This window comes from Symphodus melops, assembly GCF_947650265.1.
Source record: "Symphodus melops genome assembly, chromosome: 5".
NCBI classification, from domain to species: Eukaryota; Metazoa; Chordata; class Actinopteri; order Labriformes; family Labridae; genus Symphodus; species Symphodus melops.
The window spans coordinates 25387902-25409298 of record NC_136695.1 but is presented as its reverse complement, the minus strand read 5'-3'; the positions used below and the strand labels follow the sequence as shown (position 1 = coordinate 25409298).

Below are 21397 nucleotides of genomic sequence, written 5' to 3'. Positions count from 1 at the left end.
TTTCAGCACATTTATTTAGCTGTTATCAGCAGTATACTTTTATCTACCATTAACAACGCTCTCCTTCTCTGGAATCTCCCGGGCATCAGGCCGAAATGAAGGCATCTACCCACATGAAGTACATGGAGCGTCTGAGCCAGAGGGCCCCAGACTTTCCTATCCCTCTGAGGGCTCACACCGTCTGGGAGGGCATGACGGTCAAATTCTCCTGTACCGTCCAGGGCTGTCCACCCCCACAGGTCAAATGGTAAGAGAATCTTCGTCTGCTGCAATCTATTCTCCGGGCTCTAAGAAAGTCTGCAAAGACACTTTGTGACAACCCTGTCAATGCTAACTCTATAAGTTCTGTAATTATATTTCTCAAAAGCAAACTGGTGTTTTTCTTATTTAGTTTGTAACTTGGTTGGTTTCAAAAAGAACAACTACAGAAGTTACACACAGATGATGTGCACCCATGGGCAATCACTGAGGGTTGCCATATTGGCGACTTTCTCGCCAAATCTGCCGTCTTTTCTAGGTGACTTTTTTTTTGTCAAAAGCTATACCCAAATAAAAACCAAGAATCGACAGAAGAGAGTTCATTTGTAGTCCTAAACACACTTTTTGTCTCTCCCACAACAATATTTCTCTCCAACCGTGTCAATTGCGATTGCATGCTTTTTGCCAATTATGCAAATGACTTTTAGGACAGCCAATATCTACTTTCCCTTACAGAGGAGTTGGCAACACCGCAATCATTGGTTTCATCCACCAAAAGAACGAGAGGAAGACGGATGTGTCCCACAGTTTACTGACCTTCTGTGTCAACAAGTCAAAGGGATCCATCAAAGCCAAAACATGTGCATCAGTGATGGAAACTAGTTGCAGCCTTTCTTTTCATCATTAATTCAAGACTCATCATTAATAGAGTGAGACACTGTTGAATTTATAATGTGATCATTCAAAGAATATAGTGTAAGAGGTCCGTTGGAAGGTTAGGTTAGGTTATCTGTGAGGCCAATTTATTTCAAAGATGATTACAGCACATGATTTTGCTTGTGACATACAAGAATCATGATAGCACAGCTCTGAACCCAGAGTTGATAATCTCACTGTATTAATGTGAAATTTCTGCTATTAATTCAGGCAATGTGCCATGCTGTCGACCTTGATGTTTGAGCTGCTCAGAGACTAGCTGATGAACACACTAAATGCTCAGTATTCATGAACCGAAGTTGAGAATCACATAACCAGAGGCTCGTGGGTTTTATCATCCCATATGGGACCGACTGGGCCCAATAAGCTGCCCTCAACAGTGCCCGGTAGTAAAAAAAAAAACAGAATGAGAGATCAAAGCACCCCTTTGACTGTTATACATTCAGCCTATCAACCAACATTTGAGTGGTGAAAGACATGAGTAAGAAGTCAGTGGGGCCAGGTCATGAACCACCATTGTGCAGCCTGTTATTCACTTTGCCTTGATATTCAGAAAAATTTCCATTTTATCACATTTCATTTGTTCTGCTCACAATTTCTCATAAAAGAAAGTTAATCTCAAATTTATCACACTCTATGTCTGGAAAGGAGCAGGGAGAAGACCATCTTATTTTGCCAGCAGCTTACTCAAAACCAAAGCGACCAATAGACCGTCTGGAAAATTACAATAACTTGGCAACACAGTTTAGAGTAAAAAAAACCCAAAGCTAATTCAGTCTATGATCACACTTCCATAAAAACCGTCGCTGCCAATTTCTTAATTTCCAATCAGTCTTCACAATTGATTTTATTAAAAGAGAGCTTTTTCTGAAAAAAAAAAAATAGAGTTGTACAAAAGAAATGCTGCTCAATCATCACCAATAGTATGATCCTCTATGTGTTGTGTTGGCTGTGTCTGCACTGCAGAGACCCTGTCCTCTGTCAGTATTTAGATCTTTTTGTTGTTTTATTTGACACGGGACATTTCCGGATGGAGACGCTGGTGTGTTTCCCCCAGCCAATGACAGTGAGCAGGTAAATTTAGGAGTGGGAACGTGGACGTGATTCAAACAGGCAAATATGACAGATGGGGATGTAGTGGCAAAGAAGAGAAATATAACACCAGTAAGGCAAAATGCCACCTGGATAAAGCTTGTTCAAAACGAGGGTGAACCTTGTGTTGGCTTTCACCTGCAGACCCACAGTTGGCCTGCTTTCTGTTGGACTGGCAGTCAGCTTGTGCTAGCATGCGGTAGCTTGCACTGAAGGCACAAGCAGTGAGTGTGCACTTCTGGGGGCAACCCCTAGAGGGCTCAGTTGGGAAGGAGGCCCAGTTTGAATGTTGCGTTTACAAGCTGCAATGAACAATGTTACTGATTCTACCATTAAACTGCAGTGTCTTCATGAAGCGCTTTAAGTACTATTTTAAGAGTTTGACCCTCATCATGTAAATACACATCTGTTTTTAAGTCCATGCATACTTATGCTTACAATTTAATTTCCAGTACTTCACATAATAATTATGTCTTTAATATACAAAAGAAAGGACCCCAAAACTAAGCCCATTCAGTTTTTATCAATAAACACACAAAAAAAAAACAACAACACAGACTCAAATCTATTTCTTAATCCATATATCAGGTATAAGGACGGCCTGCCTCTCAGGATGTCTGATCAAGCATGGAATTACAGTCTTCAACAGAAGTTTGGTCTGAACATACTGGAGATCAGGAGGTAAGTCACCAGGCTGAAAACCTTTATGAAGCTACAAGTGAATATGACACATATAATAAGATGTCCTACGTGAAGATAGAATAATCTTGCCATTCATTTATTGAAAATAAAAATCAAACATTAAAAGATTCCATGAAATCTAACCAGATATTTAAGTGCCCCCCCCCCTCCCCTCCCCTCCCCCCAGTCGTGGTGGCCAACGCATGATAACTAAGAAACTTATGGATGAAGTTAGGAATCTGATGTGATGTTATGAGATCAAAAGTGGCTGTCAAACTGAGATTAATGCTGGAGCTGGTTTGTGAGTCTCCTCCATTACCTAAATCAGAAGAGTGAAGCAGGTCTATTAAGCTGAGTGGTCTGCAACTGAGGCACCACATCTTTTTCTTCACTATGTTGCATAAGGGATTAACTTAATAGCCACTCTAACAGAGTAAAGCATGCTGCTAAACACACAAAAATGTGCCATAAGAACATATATTTTTAACACACTGGAGTTATATCTTTAACCACTCCATCTCTCACAGAAACATTCATTCTCTGTCCTCAGATGCACTCCTGAGGATGCTGGCGAGTATAAAGTGGTAGCCAAGAGTCACCTGGGTGAAGCTATGACCTTTGGAACTCTTGTGGTCAACTGTGAGTCATTTCCTTATTTCATATCAGCACAACATTGCATAATACAAAGAAGGGGTACAATACGATGACTGAAGACTTTCGAAGAATTTTACAGTTGCTTTCTAAAAGCGCCAGCTTTGGGCCAAACAGCTGAGTATTTAATTAATTACAGCCGGCTACTTTTATCAGTTGTTTGACTCACAGGTTGCCCCCCCCCCCACTCCCCACACACACACACACACACACACACACACACACACACACACTAAAATCATTAAAACCATGAGATGTGTGTAAAAGCAGTAGTACTTATAAGAAGATATATCACTGTTGAATAAATATTAGCAACATAATTGAGGAGAAGAAGGATTGAATCTTACTGAACAAAGATGATCATCATTATGCGACTATAAGTGGCAGCAACGTGACGCCTGCTCCTCTGTCAACACACATTTTCTCTTTCTTTCAATCTCTTGACCCGGTGGAGAGCAGTAATATAGCTTTGATAGCCTGTCATTAACTTTATATTCAGCACACCCGGCAGCCCTCTTTAATATTACCTGCGCCTCACTATGTTTGAATGAACCCTGTGATGTTGTGGAAGTGCTGCGTCACCTACAGCCAACGATACCAAACTGAAAACGCGACCATCCCTCACAAAGAGGCCTGACTCTCTGTTAAGAAAACAGTAAAGACTGAGGTTATCAAACTCATCACTTAAAACAAATTGAAATGTTTGAAATGTGCCAGAAGCCACCAAATCGACTTTTTCAGGCCAACATTTTTTTGCAAACAGTAACTGATAAATTGACAGAAAGCCTTGTGTGAAAGCTGGATAGATAGATAGATAGATGGATAGATAGATAGATAGATAGATAGATAGATAGATAGATAGATAGATAGATAGATAGATAGATAGATAGATAGATAGATAGATAGATAGATAGATAGATAGATAGATGGATGGATGGATGGATGGATGGATGGATGGATGGATGGATGGATGGATGGATGGATGGATGGATGGATGGATGGATGGATGGATGGATGGATGGATGGATGGATGGATGGATGGATGGATGGATGGATGGATGGATGGATGGATGGATGGATAGATAGATAGATAGATAGATAGATAGATAGATAGATAGATAGATAGATAGATAGATAGATAGATAGATAGATAGATAGATAGAATTATTATTATTAGAACTATTTCGCACATCCCTCATAACACTGCTGTTTACATTTATATATTTACAATAGCTCAGAGAAAAGTCATTGTCATGTGGGTTAAAGAAATAAACATGTCAAGAGAAACAAGATCAGCAGAGTTTATAAACAGACTAAGGAGAAGAAACCAGCAAAACAATGAAGAGCACTTATAAAACAAACTCCAAGCACAAAGAGCAAAACACGTCAGTGACTTCAAATCCGACAACATCCACCAGACACCACTGAAAGCAACAAAGATGGCAAATATCTAAAGACAAATAGATGCGTGTTAAAAAAGAAAAGACTCACTGCTGTCAGTGCATGCATGAGTGAAGTCTCTCAGGTTATTTCGTCAGTACTCTTGCAAGTTTGTCTAGAGGCCTCCAGCACTGAAGTCAGGCATCTGAAAACAAATAAGCGTCATGTTTCTTCAATTAGTTTTATTTATTGTACTATTACACATCCAATTTGATAAAAGGCCGCATCAAAACCTCATGAACGTGCAGGTGAAGAATCTTGGATAGCTCCAGAGCAGGTAGCTAGACACTCTGATGGTTTTATTGCTTTAGTGTCGCTTATTATAAAAGAGTGCATGCAGCGTAGCCTGGGCTATATGATCCTTGCATGTGTTGAGTCATGGGAAAAAATATTTCTATATTTATCTCTATATTGTTTCGGTAAAAGCTGCTAACGTTGCTTTAATTAGCCACTTAAATAATTATCTCGCACTGGTAGATAGGTGTTTTATTTATCGGTTAAGCCCCGCCCCAACAATAAACTCAATGCACCTGACGTCTTTTTCATGTAAAAAAAACTCACTATTTGATGTTTCAGTTATGTACAACAGGACCAATAAAGGGTTAAGTTTGGTTTTAGTTATCACAATGTTAAGTTGCCTTCATGTTTTTTTTCATAATATCCTTTCTTCTGTTGAACTTTTGAGCCCATTTCAACTCTTCTGGTATATTTAAGTTATTCTCACTTAATAAGCAGGTCCCCCCTGGATGATATCCAAGTGTTGAGAACAGTTAGTGTTTAGGTCATAAATGGCTATAGTTATGCTGTTCTCATATTACATTTAATGCTGAAGTTTAATTTTCTTAAAAGCGTAGACACCCACTCTCTCTCTCTCTCTCTCTCTCTCTCTCTCTCTCTCTCTCTCTCTCTCTCTCTCTCCGGTTTCTGACTCTCTCCACTGTCCTGTTTATAAAATAAAAAAATACATGTAGCGCTCACAAGCCTAGGCCTATTTCTATAGTGAAACATTTCTATAGAGATATTGACTTAGAAATGACAGTAAATGGTAATTAGAAATAAAATCAGTATGTCTTTTCTCAGACTTTTGCTATTCAGGAAACCATTAATGCGCTTTAGAGCTGACTCTGTCCAGAACAGGGAAACATCTAAGCATCATGGCCTTGCAGCTGCCATGACATAAACATTCATAACACTGTTTTTCTGGTCGGTTGCACCATTCTAATGACCCATCTTTTCTTGAAAGCAGCTCCTGGCTGTAAAGTCACCAAACACTGTAGATTAGATGGTCAATGATTTAATAAGTCTCTTCAAGGCTTCTCTGTGCCATCTTTATTTCATGAGCTTTCTCTAGTTGTTAAAAAAAAAAAAGAGGTGAAAGGGAATATTAGATGTCACTTACATGAATGTGGTGTTGCCAGCTTTTATTTGTCTGCTCTTTCTCTCTTTTTTGTGCCCCTTCAATTTCACAATATCTCCCTGTGTTTCTGTCTCCATCCCTGACCCGCCCTGCCTCTCTCCAAATCGGTCCTGCTCTGCTGCCCCGCCACTCTGCGATTCAGCATATCATGGAGCCGGGGCTGGTTCAGAGCATTCGCAGACCCGCGGTGAGTTTCACGCCTGTGCTTAATGAAAAGTGTCCCCTTTCATTTTCTCTGCCCTCCTTTGAAGTTTCTTCCCTCCACCGGTAAACGATGGCGGCAAGAAAGATGCTTTGAAGGCGGTGACACAACACTCTGCTCTGCTGTGCAGGCTGCAGATGTGGATGGATTGGAAAGGAGCAGCATGTCGACAGTGTTTGTTTGTCATGGGAGTTTATGTTTCTGTGTGGGTGTCCATGTCCAGGGATGTAAGTACGACTATTTGTGGGATAGTTGCTGCAGGGATGTAAACACTTCCAATTCAGCAGAAACAACACAGTCATGTATATTTCATTTCAGGGACAGCCAGGGATTTAATCCTTTTTGCTCAGAGTTGTGGAACATCTCATAATGATTCTGGTCTTTGGCCCAGATCCTCTTCCATAATGTATTCTGTCATAAACATGAAGACAACAACATTGGCTGATTGTTCAAACGCCTGTGATAACCGGTTTTATTTGACCAAAAAGAAGAAGCAAAGCCATATGTAGCTTGACAAAGAGGCTTCAGGAATAGGATTGCAATGTATCTTTGACAAAAGAGGACACTGAACTCACCCACGTTTAGGCTTAGATGGGGGGAGCAAATACAAAAGTACCTTCAGATTCATCCCTGGGATAGAGAATTGACGAGCCCTCATGGCATGCTTATATCTCACTTCTAGATTGCATCGCTTCAGTTCTTTGACAAGTGAGAAACGGCGGTGCACTAGTGGAAGGAAAAACTTGTCAGGACATAAAAAAAGAAAGAAAAAGTGTCACATTTTCAGCTTTCCTTCTGTCATCTATTGTTTCCTTGAAGGGTTCCCTCTCCTGCCATGTCCTTTGCGTCTCAGATGAGGCTGGAGATCTTTGTCTTTTGTGACAGTAGATGTCTGCAAAACTTGGTAAAAGTTTGCGTTGAGAAGAAAAGGGTTGCTTTGTTCAATTTCAATAGAAAGAGGTTCTGAGGGAATAAAAAACTTTTGTTGCTGCGAGATTGCACAGAATTGAGTTCAGATGTGACAGAAATCAGAGCTTTCCCGAGCCAGGTTTCCATAGCAGAGTTTGGAGGGAGATGAAAATAGTTTTTATGTGTTATCACCAGAAATCAGCCATTTACCTCATGTACAACCTTTACTTCCTAGTTGCTTTCTTTTTACCCGTTTTTGTCATTAATATCAGTCCAAACGATGTCTGTCAAATGGTTGTTTTAAAGTGCAACACCCACCCAAATTATTTCCATCAAGACTATTTTATTTGCTTCAGTAAGGTTGTGTTTGGTGTTAGACTTCCTTCTTTGGTATTCATGTTATCGTTGCACTGCACCAGAGAGGTGAGGGATTTTATTCTGCTGGAAACTTCCTGTTTTCATGTTTTATTTTCAACCCTTGTTTTGACTTTCCCACCAAAGTGGATTTTGTCCAAAGTTTCCTCAATTTAATGCTCTTGGTTTTGTTTTTTTTCTTTCTAACTCATCAACATCTCCTTGCTTCATTGTTTATCTTTTCTTTCCCATCCTCTGCACTCACTGCCTGTCCTCCAGCTTTGCAGCTTGAACAAGAAGCCCACTTTGGCGACACTTTCCCCCCAACCTGGGTGAAGGAGGGTGACAGCCTCACCCTGCGGTGCAGCTTCACGTCTCCTCTGCCTTTCCAGCAGGTTGTCAGCTGGTTCAGAGATGGTAAGGGTTGTTAAAGATGAATTGTTGAGCCAGCTGTGTTTGTGCTTTAGGTGGTATGTCTCTCATTCTCCAGGCGTCCAGTTGCATCAGTCTGACTCTGTTGACATTGAGATAGCCGACAACAAGGCCTGGATCACTTTAAGGGCTACATACAAAGAGCATGAGGGTGTTTACACTGCCCGACTGAGGACCAGTGATGGATTCCAGGAACACAGTGCATTTGTCTATGTCCGAGGTGAGCTATTATTATTAGTTATTTATATATTATTAGTATATATATATATATATATATATATATATATATATATATATATATATATATATATATACTGTAATTTGCAGATGGCAGTCACCTCATAGGAAATGCTGACTACCCTCAGACTCGAAGTCAACCGCTACAATGCGCCTCCCTGTCAGTCGACCAGTCACATCTCCTTTTATAAAAGTACCTGTACAGCTCTTACTCTTAAACTTACAAAAAAGGGTGATTTGCATGTGTTGATGCTTATTGTTTACACAGCGTATCTGAACGATCATAACACCAGCAGCAAGCAGCTGATAAATAAACAACGGAAAACAAAACAGAAGATTGAGATATCGCACTGTAGTGGACATCAGTGAATGTCTCTCTCTATCTGTGTATCTCTCTCTCTCTCTCTCTATCTGTGTATCTCTCTCTCTCTCTCTCTCTCTCTCTCTCTCTCTCTCTCTCTCTCTCTCTTCTCTCTCTCTCTCTTTCTCTGACAATTCTGTCTTTCTCTAGCTCTTTAAAATATAACCTTGCTGAGTATCATCAAAGAAAATATTCTCCTTCTGCTTTTAACTATTGAAATAATTGTTTGGTTGATAAGATCTTAACAAAAGAAACACTTACTCCCTATTCGAATGCTTTTGACCATCATACTCTAGTATTACTAACTACAGAGTTGTCATAAAGAAAACCGTTTCACACTTAGGTGAAAACTAAGCACCTTTGGTCAAGTGCTGAATGGTGTCTTTTACAGCAAACAAACCAGTATTTCTAGTGAGACACTTTAGTCTGAAATAAGAGATAGCTTCTTTTTTTTAGAATATCTCACAAAGTCTCAGGTGTCTGCTTTGCATGTCAAAATAATGGTGTTTTTGTCGATGGAATCATCATGTGTTTTTCCCTGGCTGGATGAATGGTGTTTTGTCTGAAAGCTTTGAACTCGATTTGTATTCTCCAGATTTTGGCTCTATTTTCATTTCCTGTCAGCAAACATACGGTGAAATTGCACCATCAATCAAACTGTTTCTTGCTTTGGAGTGCTTGTTAACTTTGTTCAGTGGAACTCTATGTTATTCTTCACAGACTGCTCTTTCCCCTCGCACATTGTTATCAGCATGCAAATAAACCGGAGAACAGCTCCCACTTGACTCCTCAAACATTTGAAATGTGTCTGGATAGCTCTGAAAGAAGGACTGGCTACTTAACGCGACCTCAGTAACAGTAATGTGTGCACTAAATCTTTCATAAACTTTGAATAACCAAAATAAAATAAACAACAATAATCGCAAAATGAAACATCCCGCAAAAGCTCCCATAAAACCTTACCTTGAGTCTCTTTCTCTTAATAGGATGCTCAGTCTCAACCAGAGCTGCAGGGACTAATTAGTGAATCTGCAAACTTCCCTCAGCGTGGGTTTTTTTTTTTTTTTTTTTCCAATATTTACAGCAGGCATATTTCTGCATTACAAATAGGCAGTACACAATTGGGGAAAAAAAAGGAATGGAAGCAGAGAATGCAAATGCTCCAACAGGAAAGAGATTTGCTTGATGTGAGCTTGAGTCTTTTATTCCTCGCCTCAAGAAAGGTTTGGAACATGTCACATCCGATCATTTCAATCCGCTTAGCATAATTTCATCATTTCTTTTCCTCCCATTTCGGCATCTCATTTCATCCACCGACTGTGATTGTGCTATGTATATATTCAGAAAAATGTGTTAATCTGCTACTTTCTACATGCTTTATCTCACATTTAAATAATATTAGGAAAACCCTGAATCCTCTTCCATGAACGTTTTTCTTTATCTTTAGCTCTCTGTTTTTATCTCGTTACTTGCTTTCCTCTTCATTTCCAAGTTCTCATTCTTTTCCTCTCCATATCCTCTTCCCCTTTGCCCACTATCAAAATCCGGCTCATATTCACCTCGATTGACCTTTTTGTCCATGCAGAACCTTTTCGTCTTCGGCGTCACTCTCTCCAATTTTTTTTCAGTTTGTTTTTCTCCTCGGTTCGACTTTCTTTGCTTCGTGCTGCAGATGCCTCGGCTGCGGTGCTGGGAGGCCCTGCTTCTCCTCTGGCTGTCCACGTATCTGACGTCAACAAGGACTACGTCTTCCTTACCTGGCAGCCCCCCAGTGCTGATGGATCCACACCTGTGAAGGGATATTATGTAGAGAGGTGAGGATCTGGTGGCTTTGACCAGCAGCGGCGTCACATCCTTTTGACAGAGTGCACACAGGAATCATCAGCCCTCAATCGCTTGTTCACATCAGAGTAAAAGACTTCCAGAGGAGAACAGTGACTGCACTTTTCAACCAGGATCACCTCGTACATGTGTCCGTTTGTTCCCGTCTGTGTGCATGCTCATTAGTGCATTAGTGTGTGTGTTTTTGTGTTCCTCCATAGTCAATTCAGAGCACAGGCCACAGATTCAGATATCATTGGTTACTGGGTGCAAAAAGAAAAATGTAAGATACCTCCCAGTTCCCTAGCAACCTCCTTATAGTTAGAAAACTGCACTTTTTCTCTCTCTCTCTGTTTTGTTTGCAAGTGGCAGTAGTTTGTTATTGATGTTGTATAATCTGAGCATGCCTTCTACTTGAGAAATCTGTTTGTATTGTGTTTGGAAGTCCATTATTTTCCCATCTCTGGTCACAATAATAGGTCTTGGTGGGGTATTTACTGACTAAGATGTGTTGTTGTGTAGGCTAAAATTGTTTGCAATTGCTTTTCTAATGTTACACCCTGCAGAGTGCACACAACGTGGTTCACACATTGCACATTTGGTTCTTTATTTACCTCTCATTCAATTCTCTTTTATTCTTTTCTATATTTTTTGTATCTTTGTCTCTGTCTCTGTCTCTCTCTCTCTCTCTCTCTCTCTCTCTCTCTCTCTCTCTCTCTCTCTCTCTCTCTCAGATGTGAAGTTGGTAAGGGTGAATGGATGTGCTGCAATGTGCACATTCAGAAAATGTGCTACTATCCAGTCTTTGGGCTAAAAGAAGGAATTCAGTACCAGTTTAGGGTTCGGGCTGTAAACCAGGCTGGAGTAGGACGCCCCTCCATGGCGACTGAGCCTGTCCTCACCGCGGACCCCCTGCAGCACACCAGGACCATGGGTAACACAAAAGACTTAGACTTTCTTTATTGTTATTCAAAATTGAACTTTACAGTGCAGATAAGAACGGAACTTTTACAGTCATGATGTTACACAACGACTAAATGAAAACACAGAGTGGTTTGTAAACAGAAAAACATACTCCCTCCAGACTTAAAGAGCTGGAGTTTTATGAGAAAATCAAAATGAAACCTGTGTGTTGACCATGAGAAATCTACTAATTAGTGAAGTAACCATAGAAACACGCCCATGTTACCATGTGTGTGTGTTGGGAGCTGTTAAAAAAGCAAAGACGTTTTGAGCTGAAGTCCTTATCTTTGTGTTTTGGCTGTTAGGTCCTGGTTAGACTATGGTCTGTTTTGTCCTGTTTACATGACGATAAAAGCCGCCCAAATTATTTATTCATATTTGTGTGGTCATTTAATGGTGATCGTTTTTAAACTACAATCTTGAGTCCAACAATGTTTTGTTAATTCTATTGAACCTTGATTACAGTCCTAATGTAACTGACCATCTCCAGATTTAACTTCTCTCAGTTTGATTTAAACGTCTTATATACACCAGGCTAAATGAACCAAGTTCAGTTTGTTTGACAAGTTACCAGAACAGCTCTCAATCCCTGAATCTGCACCGGATCGTAAATACATAAGGTGTTTAGTGTTTCAAGTTGCAGCATTTAACAGGTCACTCTAAAATCCATCTCTGGGCATTTGAGTTATTTTGGTTTAATTTTTTTTATATACGTATTCAGATGTTTGATTTAATTTCTTTCTGTCTGGGTCAACAAAGAGATACTTTAGCATTTTGGAAACTCATTCCTGTGTCGGTTCCCCTCAGCTGACTCGGTTGCTGTTGGGCGTGCAAAGACATCAGCACTGAAAACAGATGTAGGCCTGTGTGGATGTTTATCTCATTTTCTAGAGCCGGAAGGTTCTGCAGTTTGTTTCTGGAACAGCTTCTTAATGGCATCCTGGAGAGGAAGGACTTTGTCTCTGAGAAGATTACCGAAAGATGTTTGGGGTTTTGTTGAATCATCTATACAGTGAGGGAATGAGAAGGATCTAATGAGATCTAATGTGCAGTACGTCGCTCAGTTTGTGTGTGTGTGTGTGTGTGTGTGTGAGAGAGAGTGCATGGAGGGAGGACAGATGGGCTGTGGTCAGAAGCTGTGGATCATTAAACACAGATGAAGGACGGACAGAAGGTTGACTTGCCTCCAGCCTGCTCTCCATCCTTCCTTGCCCCTCTCTGTTACCTCTTTGTATCACTGGCTCTCTTACCCGTGGCTGCTCCTCTCGCATTAACACTAACAGTGTTATCATGGGCTCTCATATAACTTCATTACCCTGATATATTCTCCTTCTTTATTCCCAAAGCTCCTTACCTATCTCTCTCTCTCTCTCTCCTTCCTTTTCTCAGTGGTCACGGTGGACAGAGGGAGGAAGATCACCATTACAAAAGATGAACTTGAAGGTGAGAATGCAATATATTTCTTTATAATTACATAATTTTGCTAAAAAAAAAGATACCTTTTGAACATTTAAACCCATGATTTCAAAAAGCTCCTGTGTTTTTTCTGGCTCACAGGGTGCTCCCCTCTCCTCCGCAGGCCGCACCCGGACCTGTAGCATAAAGCATCTCTGTATAATAGTTTTCAACAAGATGCAGTAATTGTATGGTTGAGACGATGGGCATTTGTTCAATTTACAGAAGTGAGGAGAGTCCCCGGTCGGTTCCCTCTAAATGCGCACTGTAATGTCCTGAGTGAGAGTGAATGCCTGTGAAGAGGGCTGATAACCTTGGAAATGAAACTCACAGACAAAAAGAGATAAAGGGAGAAGAGTAGGAGGCAACCAGAAAACAAAAGTGTTGTTAAGTTCCAAACGTCCTATTCTGTGCCGGAGGTCTAGAGCAGAGAGTTTAATCGACATAGAGGAAGTCATGCATACGTGAGTATTTGTGTGCAGGTTTAATCCGCAAAGTCAAACGACTGAAAATGTCAATTCAAGCAAGCTGATACATAATATCGAGTACAACCGAGCTACAACGGGGGACTATGTCTCCTCACTTCAGACAGCATGAGAGGCACACACACTCCTTCTGCCAGATCAGCATCTCTGCTCTCTCCTCACTCACTTTGGTCTGGGTTTCCTCTCTGACCCTCACTGCAGCTCTACAGGAGATACAAACATGGAGGCATGTGTTAAATCTGAACACTTGTGTCGTCCTTGAGTCACTTGGAGTATCATTGAAAGTGTGCTGATGTAAGCTATTTAAATATCCTTTCAGCGATGTTTATGTATGAGGCATAGAGAGGAAAGTGGGGCTGCAAGGTTAATCTTACCAATTGTGTGCTCGACTGCGATTCGCCACACAGAAGTGTAACATTTCCTGATGCAACTACTTCCAGAAAAAGAGAATAAAAAAGGCCAGCACCTAGGCAAGCACTGTTTTGGGCTCCGCATTTATTTTTACTGACCTTTTTCCAACTTTTTTTTCTCTTCGTCTTCCTCCTCCTCCTTTTTCCCATCTCTTGTATCTACAGGTGAGGTCAAAGCTCCCTTACCTCCCACAGATGTCCACGCCTGCGAGGTGAGCAACAACTACGTGGTGCTGAGCTGGACCGAGCCTGAACCCAGAGGCAGAGAGCCGCTCACCTTCTACGTAGAGCGGGTCAGTTTGTACTCCCACACAAACACTCGGGCACACGTGCTTATATTACAGTAACTCGAGAGTTCTTGGTTTGCAGTTATCCCCTTGCTTCTCACCTTAACCTCTTTCCTATTAAAGCGCCACACTTAAGGTTGAGGAAATCAGCTACAAATGACTTTTCTGATGGAAGTACTGCGAGTTTTCAGATTGCTTTCTCACCTTCAAGAGAGATTGGGGTTTAAGTCCACACACTTGACACTGGTTTCCAAGGCAATCCACCACATTTTGTTCATTTTTTTCGAGTGTTAGTTTTATTGTTCTTTAACAGTATTACAGTCTGGGACTGCAAGGAAGCGATAGAAAGCTGCTCCATTGGGAGCTCTGACATGGGACATATTTCAGGTCTGGCTGCTCAACTCAAGCTGAATTGTCATTAAAAAAAAGTGATAAAAAGGGTGTCTGCAAAATATTATCATGCTACTTCAGTAGTCATCAACAAGGAGTTTTTTATTCCTTAAATGTCAAACCTGGAACATGGAAATGAACCTTCATAAAAAAAATGCATAATTGAATGTTAAACTTTTGTATTTCAGTGTTTTTTTGTACAACAGCAGATGTTTTTTGAAAAACCCATCGAATATTTATGAAGTGTTTCTTCCAGATTGTTGATTTTATTTTAAAAGCATGTCAGTGCTGTTTTCTGCAACACACCCACCCTGTGCACAAACCAAACAACAGACAGACTCACATCGACGAGCCTGAAGCTACTAAAGATGTTTCCCTCAGGAGCAGGTGGAGAGTAAGTAGAGTTGGATAACAGGCGTACACCTTTTTTTAAAGTTCATTTTAGTGGGATGCAATGTTTGTGATGTAACTTGAGCAATCTCTGTATTCATTCAGGCGGGTTCAATGGTGTCCTGTGGGCAAAACATTTAATCCATTTGTTTGTCAATTCTGATTGTTTTTTCTCAGAATATGTGCGAGTCATTCCATGTTACACAGTTTATGTCGTCAACACTTGGCCTTCGTCTATGAGGCGGAGGGTCCTCTTTGTTTTATTCACCGGTGACTGCTTTTTTGGTTGGTGCGAGCAGAACTATAAACAAATATCCTTCTTCACATTGAACATTTGACCTTGTTAGATTTCCTCAAGAGTATGATCTACACAAATCCAGAGCTCCTCCAAGCTGTATTATTGTTAATATGTATTTAATATACAGTATATATATATATATATATATATATATTTTTTTTTTTTTTTTTTTTTTTTTTTTTGTCCAATTTATTTATGTATGACCTACATTTCTTCCCAGCTCATCTCTGTTGCACAATTATTATATTTTGTCCTGGATGCCATGGAAAATGTGTCTTTTTACGACATAATCTTTTATACACACCCGGGATCTGGTTGTTTTCTGTAAGTTACATTTGTTTTGCTCGTCTTCTGTAGATATTTATTGGACTTACATTTTTCAGGAGGTCACAGGATTTAAAATATGAGATGCACATAAAAGAAGAAAGTGTTCGCTTCAGTGTTCCCTTAAGGGAGTGATGAACATTCACTGTCATACGTTTTGCTAATCCAAGGCAATCCGATGCATTCTTAAATTCTCAGGTACACAAACAAGTGTTAACACATTAAAACACTAACTGCCTTTGTAGTCAGTAATACCCACACACCCACTGAACACACGGATCACCTCCTCCACAGGTTGTTGACTTTGTTCAAGGCTTTAGTGGAACGTGAGCCAAATGAACAGCAGGCCCCTGGACTGTTGCACAAATCAAAGAGACACAAGAAGGAAGACACACAAACCCACACACACACACACACACACACACACACACACACACACACACACACTTCATCCTCTGAGGTGAAGGTTTAAGTAGGAATTTGTGGACTCATTAAAAACAAACAGACCTTGATGCTTAATGCCAAGTGCTTTGACACATTAAAAGGAAGCTTCACAGGGTTTCATTGTCTGTCTTATAAACCTGAAAGAGGTTTCTTCTTTCTTAATCTTGATTTCAAACTATCTGGATCAGAAATGTCAAGATAAGTCAAGAGTTAATTCTAATTTTAACTTGTTTATTTTTTTTTCCCCTAAAGAAATGTTTTCCCTCAACACAAGGTTCAAAGTGAACTTGTCACCGGAATAACAACAAGTCAAAGTTTTCTTTTCAACTACAAAACGCTTCAGCTCTCCAATATGAACCCAGACAGCCTACAGCGTCTGGCTCCAATAATCTGAAAACTGCCACAGGAAAGCGACTTTTATTGGACTTTAGTTACCAGGGTAATAAAACTGTCAAACCTGTCAAAGGCTTCTTAAATAACTAAAGTCTACTGCCTCACTTCCGCTCATTTAATGAAGGGAACCTTTCAAACATTCCTATCACCCTCAAGCAAGCGTTTTACAATCATTCTCTTTCTTATCAACTTTTCTATTGTCAGGTTTTCCTCTTAAAACGACAACTTCAGAGATGGAAATATGGAAAATGGAAGGAGTATTTTTCTAAACAGCGCCATTATTTTTTAAAGAAGAAAAGATGTCCACATGAGTCACCGGTCGTCAAGCTTTTACACGTCAATTCATTTTTCATCTTACAAACTCTAACTGTTATTTATTTTTCTCCCTGTAAATCTTTCTCCCCATCACTTCTGAACAGCCAATCGTTTTCCCTTCTTGTCCTTGTCCGCACATTAAGTGGATTGCTTAGTGTAGAGGATCTTAAGTTAACTACAGAGCATGTGTGCACATTTAAATGAAATGTGGGACTTTTTAGAGAGTTTTTGGCAGTCTCTGCAGCCCTTTACTCTTGTACAAATTGAATCCTTAAGCATATTTGAAGGACACTGTATAACGAGCACAACCCTGAGATGAATTCATCTTTTGAAATCAAATTTGCATTTTCTTCTCACACTGTTCGTGGATTAGTCCCAGGTAGGGAAGAGCAGCTGGGAGCTGGCCAGTCTGGACACAGTGGTGAACTCTCCAAGGTTCCCAGTGTTTGACCTGATCAAGGGCAAGCAGTACTGCTTCAGAGTGCGCTCCATCAACAAGTACGGAGTCAGTGACCCCTCTGAGCCGAGTCAGCCCATCTCCTTGGGCAAGCCACAAGGTGAGAAACTGTACTATGCACTGTACTGGTTTATGGCTCTGCCTGTTATGAAAGTTAACTGGACTGTGTGCCTCCATTTACGACCATACTGTCGTTGATTACACTGTTGTCCTGCAAGACAACAGGATGTGTCGAACATACTTTGTGACAGTCAGTAACAATGTTTGTTGCAGCTTGTAAACACAATATTTCACTCGGCCCCTCCTCCTGGGATCATCGCCCACAGGGAGCGCTCGCCCGCTGCCTCTGACAGCAGAACACCCAACCAACCCGGCAACCACCTGCAGCATCACGTTTCTATGCACAACCTGAAGCTTCCAAATTATTTGCATTGGTTGATAGCCAGACTTGCCGTATATGTGAACTGCTTGTACCTGCCCTTCAAGCAACCTGAGAGTATTACATTTTTGTTGTGTGATGGAAAAGACGATATTTTGGCAAGATAGCACAAGCTAACCGTCAGTGTTTGGCACCTGCCTGTCCAACAGAAAGGAGGCCAACCGGAGGGGGAAATACACCCACTGCCTGCCCAGAAATGTCAACCAAAACATCATCCTCAACAACATCACACAGTCAACACCACATATGTATGGAGGCCCTTGTGATGATTGGCCAGCACTACATTTATGTTTGATATTATATTTTGGATGGAAAATGCTGCTGACTAAATAAAAGCCAAACTTAGCCAAGCCAGATTTATTTGTCATAATATGACACTCAATTAAGCTGTATTTACACTTAAAAGATATATATATTGTAACTACTACCTTATGAAAATGGAGTTCAATTATTATACATTAGCTCATTTCCATCCTGTAAATATTTCAGTAAAGGTTAACTTGATGTCTTTTCATCTTGTCCCCGTCAGCTCCACCAGCTCTGCCTCACTCTGTCCTGGCCGTCAGAGACACGGACACCTCAGTGCTGCTCCAATGGCAGGAACCAAACGCCAAAGACGACATCCTGGGCTACTATCTGTACTACAGTGAAACTGGCAAGAAAGACTGGCAGACTGTCAACAACAAGCCTATTAGCCAAACCAGGTAGCTGGAAAAGAAGATGTGTTCTTGTCATGTTTCTGATTGATGGGTGCAGGTGCAAGAGTTGAGATCTTGACAAAACTAAAGATGCATAAACTCATGCCCTCCTTCTCAGATTTACTGTCCATGGCCTCAAAACCAGAAGGGAGTACGTGTTCAGGGTGAAGTCTGTGAGCCGAGAAGGAAACAGCGACTACTCAGACGAGTCTCAACCCATCCTCGTCAAATCCGCCATTCGTAAGTGCGACCTGTCAGTCAGGTCCAAGCACATGTAGCTTTCAACACAATTCCTGATATTTCTATGGCCGAGCGCTGGTTGTAGGGCTTTAATGTAGCCAAATCTTCTTGCTTGTGGGGAATTTTCCTGAACATTTTCTGCTGCGTTCACACAAACTGTTGTACTGTTACTTGGTCATACTTGGATGGCCATCAACATATTTGCAGTATTTGGAGTGTTTTCCTGCATAAATACTACTTAATAATCGCTGGGAACAGTTCCATGATTATTTAAATAATAATTATACCCGTGCTCAGATACACTATGTATGCTAAACTTTTAACTTAATTCAACCATACTTAGTATGGTGACAAAGTTCACCGTTTGTTGTTCTGTTGTTCTAAGGAAGGACCTTTCGCTTGGTGCCTCACTCTCCCAGTAGCTGTAGACGCTAGTTTAACTCATTTAAGCTTTTGAAGGTGTTCCACACTGAACATATTCACAGTTTATTCTCTGGTTCTGAATCTTTCAGTGCCACATTCATTTTACCAGCATCTGGCTAAATTATGCTCTCTTCGTCTTTTGTCATTTAGTGGCCGATAGAAAAACAATATAAGATGTGCTGGTACAGCTATTGTCTGGCAGATGGAGTACCAGTAATTTTGTAACCAGGTGGTGGTGAAAACCATCAGGGACAGTTATTTATAGGCTGAGATTATAGTCACATAAACTCTTGTTTAAAGTAACAACTTGTCAAATAAAATTACAGCTTCAGCACAGCTTTTTGAGTATCCTAGCAAGGGTTAACCAAGCTTCCACGTGTCGACCTCCGTATGTTTTGTCATTTACCCTTCACTGGATGACTATCAGGTAGTGAAAAATGAAAGTCTTCTGTTATTATTGGTTCAGAGCAGAGCAGAGCCGTGTTTGTGGAAGAGCTGCTGACCCTCTTTGCTCCCTCTGTTGCATTTTCAGATAATGTGCTCTCAGCAGCACGCAATACAGTGCAAGGATGACTCAGTTCTGCGTGCTATTCACTGCTCGGATATTCTCACATCTACTCCACCAATCTGAGCCATTACCTGAGGAAAGATGGCTGGAGTCCAACTCTTAGCGGGGAATACATCTTTATAAACTGCAATATGAGCTGTATAGTTCCTGTCTGGTTTAGAATTGCTTAATATTGGCTCACAGTTAGATTTTGTTTCTTCCAGAGGGAAGTTTTAGAGGGCTGAGAAGTTTCATTTAGTCATTTCTCGGTCTATTTAGCAAGAATGAGTGCCTGCTGAGATTCTCTCCTGTGTCACCTCTCGTCTGTCACTTACACCGCCTGTTCCAGATGTTCCCTCGGCTCCCTCTGCCATCGCCCTGCTGCTGTGCACTGGCTCAGAGATGGTGCTGGGCTGGAGGGCCCCTGCATCTAACGGAGGCGACCCTGTACGTGGATACTACCTGGACCAGAGAGATAAGGGCATGAAAACATGGAGAGAGGTCAACGTTAAGCTGGCCAAAGAGAGGCAGCATAAGGTCAGTAATGCTTCAGCATGATGCAGTTGAAGTGTCGTGCTGATCTACAACTGTAACCAATACTGAAATTACTTGAACAATGGTTGGCGAAATAGCCTGGAAATTTTGTGAAAATTGAATTTGACAACCAGTTTAAGTTTGGAGTAACGTTTTCTTTCTCTAACTAATGTTTCTTAGGAACAAACGGATAAATCACCCTCAGCTGTACATCCTTTTTTTGTACAGGTTAACGCATGTAAGCGTGCCAATATGTGAAACTAACATTGTGAACGCTATAATAAGTATACATGCTGAATGTCAACATACACCAGGGTGATAAGCATTAAGACTTTATGGATGGCGAGTCGTACTCCTATGTCTAAGTTTAGACTTTTTTCATTTGGTATGCATGAAGTAATACAGAAAATGCTTTTATGTAAGGCGTGGCTTAACTACAGAGTCCATAAGGTATGACAGTGTATTCTAGTCACTGTCACAGAATGAGAACAAATGAGGGGGGAAAAAAGTGTTTCTTTCTTTTCATATAGATGTAACGATACAAATTATTCCTCCATTTAGTAGCTGCCTCAAAACATTGTTGGCTAAAGCCCCCTCATCCCACCGTGGCTGTGTCACTAGGCAACTAGAAGTGTCCATGGAGACCTGCAGCAAAGTTAAATCTTTAACCTGACTCAGGGAGATTACAGGTGTTCCTAATTAGACATGTGGAAACATGTTTATGTGTGAGGGGGTGTTTTTAGCTCCTGGAAAAACAAGGGCAAAGCTAATGAGAGAAAAGAGGAATGAGGCCCAGTATACATCATGATTAGCCATAAACATTGAGAAGTAAAGATTGTTAAGGGCCGGAGACCCTCGTTCAAAGAAGGATGAGAACACGCAGCTCCCCCTTTTGGGGTAAATAAGTAATTTTCAGCCATTTCCCTTTCTTGCTACCTCCCTCTTAAGCTGTTATTTTAATGTGCCTGTTGGCTTCCTGGGTGCAAATCAGACAAATTTGAATATTGATTGTGCTTGGATTGTGTCTGTGTTTCCTTTTACGGAAAAAGTCAAAGAAGTTGTGTTTTTTTCTTTTGGGATTGAAAATTCAACGGCATTTATTTTTAAAATATCCCTTTGTTACAACACTGTAAAAGTATACCATAACAACAATATCTGAGCAGCATTTTAGGTCATCCCATCGAGAAATCTACAGTTTTACTCCATTTACTGAAATACACGTTCATTTTAATGGAGTACATGCATATGGAATTTTACAATGACATTTCCTTATATGGTCATCCTCATTAGGTTGTAAACACACAACGTCTGTAAATGTTCAGGTACAGATCTTTGTGTGGCTTTAATGACTTAATGTTAAATCAACAGGATCTTTATATTTCAACATGTGAGC

The 21397-nt window shown here is 40.7% G+C and overlaps 1 protein-coding gene across 1 annotated transcript in view; it reads left to right on the top strand.

Annotated features, from left to right (window-relative positions):
* The window catches only part of myom3 (myomesin 3), a 51744-nt gene that overhangs the window by 15385 nt on the left and 14962 nt on the right, over nt 1–21397 (top strand). Inside the window, exons 5-18 of the mRNA XM_079344830.1 lie at nt 90–247; nt 2596–2688; nt 3239–3327; nt 6339–6383; nt 7941–8078; nt 8152–8313; nt 10364–10505; nt 11247–11446; nt 12865–12918; nt 13991–14118; nt 17040–17223; nt 18092–18266; nt 18379–18500; nt 19820–20007. Of these exons, the coding sequence (XP_079200956.1) occupies nt 90–247; nt 2596–2688; nt 3239–3327; nt 6339–6383; nt 7941–8078; nt 8152–8313; nt 10364–10505; nt 11247–11446; nt 12865–12918; nt 13991–14118; nt 17040–17223; nt 18092–18266; nt 18379–18500; nt 19820–20007 (1878 nt within the window). The remainder of the gene's footprint in view (nt 1–89; nt 248–2595; nt 2689–3238; nt 3328–6338; nt 6384–7940; nt 8079–8151; nt 8314–10363; nt 10506–11246; nt 11447–12864; nt 12919–13990; nt 14119–17039; nt 17224–18091; nt 18267–18378; nt 18501–19819; nt 20008–21397) is intronic.